Raw genomic sequence first — 3,405 nt, forward strand, 5'->3', positions numbered from 1 at the left:
CCGCTCAATGTGTTGGGAAAAAATCTTTCAGGCAAAGAAGATATTGAGATGGGCGCCCTTAGTGAATTATCATCGTCATCTGAAGACGAAGATTCTGGTGGGTTGACATGTTACCTTTTTCTTGCATTTATGATCCGATAAAAATCAATGTTTACTGTATTCTAGAGCATTCGCCAGCTAGGCCTGCGAAAAAAACAAATCCTGAGGTGCAACCGTCTGACAATGACAATACCGACGATGAAGGTGAGGCAGGAGCTGTGTTTTTGCTTTTGTTTTCTGCTGAAGCTCATCATTGCCAGAATCTTCATTGTCATCATCAGATGAGTCTACAGACAGTGGTGTCAAGAAGCCTATTGGGAATACCTCAGGCAACAGGGGTGGAAGGGGTGATCCTGGAAACTTGAAGAAACCCAGGGTTGGCTCATCAAAGGTAGACACTAAGGGACCCAAAGCGGAGGGTTCCCAAGCAACTGGTGGCAAGGATAATCCTAGGAAACGCTCTCGATTCGGTTCTATTGGGAATTCTCCAGATAAGCCAATCAATGTTGATGAGTTTCTCTCAATGTTTGAACCTGCAATACTGCACGATTATGTGCGTTTCATTTGATTTCAGTCTTGTCCATGCTAATCAGCTTTACTTGTGGGTGTGGGCCAGTGCTTTGCATGGCATGTATGAGTCCTTTCTGTGGACTCTAAATTTAATATTAGGAAATTGGTCATGTAATCACTTTACGATTTTCTGAGTTTTGTTCTATATTTGCAAATAGACCCTGAGCTCTGAGCCTAGCCATCAATATCATAGCAACAATGTGTGCTATTATTATTATTATTATTATTATTTCATTTTATAGCAAATTTTCCCAATTTTATAACTATTTTTCTGTTTATGGTAAAATATTCCCACAGTCCTGTTTGCATATATCTCAGGAAAGAGGATGGTTAGTTATATTTTGTGACCTATAATAGCATGCTCTATATATTTGTGATGAATTTCCTTTTTTGGGTTAAATTTCCCACAGTATCAGAAACACAGCCTCTCACTTAGCTCCATAAACAACAATTGTAGCCCCTTTCCTTACCTTTATAGATATATAAAAATAATGTCATGCAGACCATTCCTCATTGAGAAAAACACAAAATACTGAAAAAATTGGACACTTTTTGGAAATTGTCATGCAATATCTCAAAGAGCAAGAAGGCTGTAGCCATATTGCATAATATGACAATATTTTTACATAGTTGTCTTGATTTTCCATATTTGGATATGGACCCTGAATACTGGACACAGCCCCTTCAACACCATGGCAACAGAGAAGATCACTCTTAATTTTGGGATATTTTTTTCTGATTTTCTGGCAACTTTTAGGTGGTTTCTATATTTAGACATTGACCCTGAACCCTGAACACAGCCTCCCCACCTTACTAAACAATATTCTGATTTTTTACATATTTTTTGCTGATTTCTTTTACCATTTTTCCTGATTTTATGGCTGCTTTTCTGTTTAAGAGAAAAGGTTCCCGCGGTGATGAAAGGTAAATGAATCAATGAATGAAAAATTTGCCTAAGTCCTCAGTTGATAAAGAATGAGTCTTACTCGTAAACTTGTAAGGACTCATAACAAGTTCACTCTTTTCTATTGGAAAAATTTTGTAAGAGAGGCTCGAAATCCCTGGATGATTACAACAGAAAACGACACATCAAAGTCAGCTGTTTCTGATGAGAAAGAAATGCCAGAGAAAGTAGTATTGCAAAAATATGAGGGAATGTACATTGGATTGTCAAATGTTTATGATTATATTTACCGTCCTATTGCTTATGAGAAGATGTCTTTATATGACTGGATAAGAAAAGCAAAAAAAGAGAAACACACGAAAGAGGAGCAGCAGGAATTCGATGCTCACTATGACAAAAATGAAAATGAAGTTGAATCTGATGATGAATCAGTTACCGAAGGAGAAGATGAACTCAATTTCTTAGGTGGTGGAGCAACTACATGTGATATAGAAGATGAATCAATAGATGAATTGCTTGGTGAAGATTCTGATGATGAACTTAACAACTATGAAAATTTTTACAATGATGAACCTGATAGCCAAGAGTTTCTACCTGATCACCCTCAACATTGCACACACAAGGTAGTTGTTGTTGATGAGGAGAGTGCTCTTATACCAAATTTTGTTGGCGGAGGCTTACCTCGCCGTGATCAAGGTGACAGAGAATATTACTGTTCTACTATGCTTTCTTTGTTCAAACCTTGGCGAAATGGCAAAGATTTGAAACTAGAAGATGAGTCTTGGGATGAAGCTTTTTGTGGCTATTCATTTTCAGCAAGACAACTTGAGCTTATGAATAATTTCAATATCAAGTATGAATGTAATGATGCCAGAGATGACTATTCTGCACAGATGAAGAAGAAAGGTGAAAGAGAAGGAATACTGGGCTCATGGGATGACACTGGAGGCAAACTTGATGCTAACTTTCCTGACTTTGGTGAAGATGGTCCATTGGATGTTGATGAATCGCTGTATATGTTGGGAGACCCCAATAGCATCAATAATCAGAAGCTTCATGAAATGAAGAGAATTGAGAATGTAGTTCAAAATGCAGGATGGCTTGATCCATGCATTGGCAATATTGATCCAGTGGATGTAAACTTCAAGCCAGAAAAAGAACGAACTGGATCTCAGTGGAATGTTCTTGTACAGTCACTAAAGAAACTCTTTCTTGAAACATGTTCAAAGAACCTTCCAGTGGCTAAAGCAGATAAAGAAAGAAATGGGACATCACAAAATGAAGTGGTTGTAGATGATATCAGCTACTTGGACAAAAAATTCAAAGCAAAGAAAGAAGAAGAACAGAAAATGATAGATGACATTGCCCAAACATTCAGTTTGAATGAAGAGCAGGAAAGAGCATTCCGAATTGTGGCCAACCATGCAACTATGAAAGAAAGTGAGCAACTTAAAATGTATCTGGGAGGTATGGGTGGAACAGGAAAATCTCAGGTTATAAAGTCATTAATAGCCCTCTTTGATAAACGTAATGAGGCACATAGAATTATGATATTGGCACCGACTGGATCTGCTGCTGCTCTATTGAATGGCTCAACATATCATTCAGCTTTAGGTGTAAAAAGTGATTCCCGAAGAAACCATAATGAGAATTCAACTATGGCACAGGTCAGATCTCGTCTAGATGGTGTAGACTATATTTTTCTAGATGAAGTGTCGATGATCTCATGTTATGAGCTATATAAAATAAGTGCACAACTGGCCAAAGGAAGAAACAATATGGATGTACCCTTTGGTGGAATTAATATGATTTTTGCAGGTGACTTTGCACAGCTTATGCCAGTCCAAGGCCAGGCCCTTTACAATGGAACTGTTGGCACATCAGTGGATGCC

At 37.9% G+C, this 3,405-nt stretch overlaps 1 protein-coding gene across 1 annotated transcript; it reads left to right on the forward strand.

The window, feature by feature from the left end:
* Positions 1–48: 48 nt before the first annotated feature.
* Positions 49–676, forward strand: LACBIDRAFT_303637 (uncharacterized protein; the record flags this gene model as incomplete). Its single annotated transcript, XM_001884130.1, has 4 exons — positions 49–97; positions 166–243; positions 300–592; positions 656–676. 4 exons carry the CDS (start codon positions 49–51, stop codon positions 674–676), a joined length of 441 nt encoding a protein of 146 aa, XP_001884165.1.
* Between the last annotated feature and the right edge of the window lie 2,729 nt (positions 677–3,405).

The sequence above is a fragment of the Laccaria bicolor genome, genomic scaffold (genome assembly GCF_000143565.1).
Source record: "Laccaria bicolor S238N-H82 LACBIscaffold_24 genomic scaffold, whole genome shotgun sequence".
In the NCBI taxonomy this organism is placed as follows: domain Eukaryota; kingdom Fungi; phylum Basidiomycota; class Agaricomycetes; order Agaricales; family Hydnangiaceae; genus Laccaria; species Laccaria bicolor.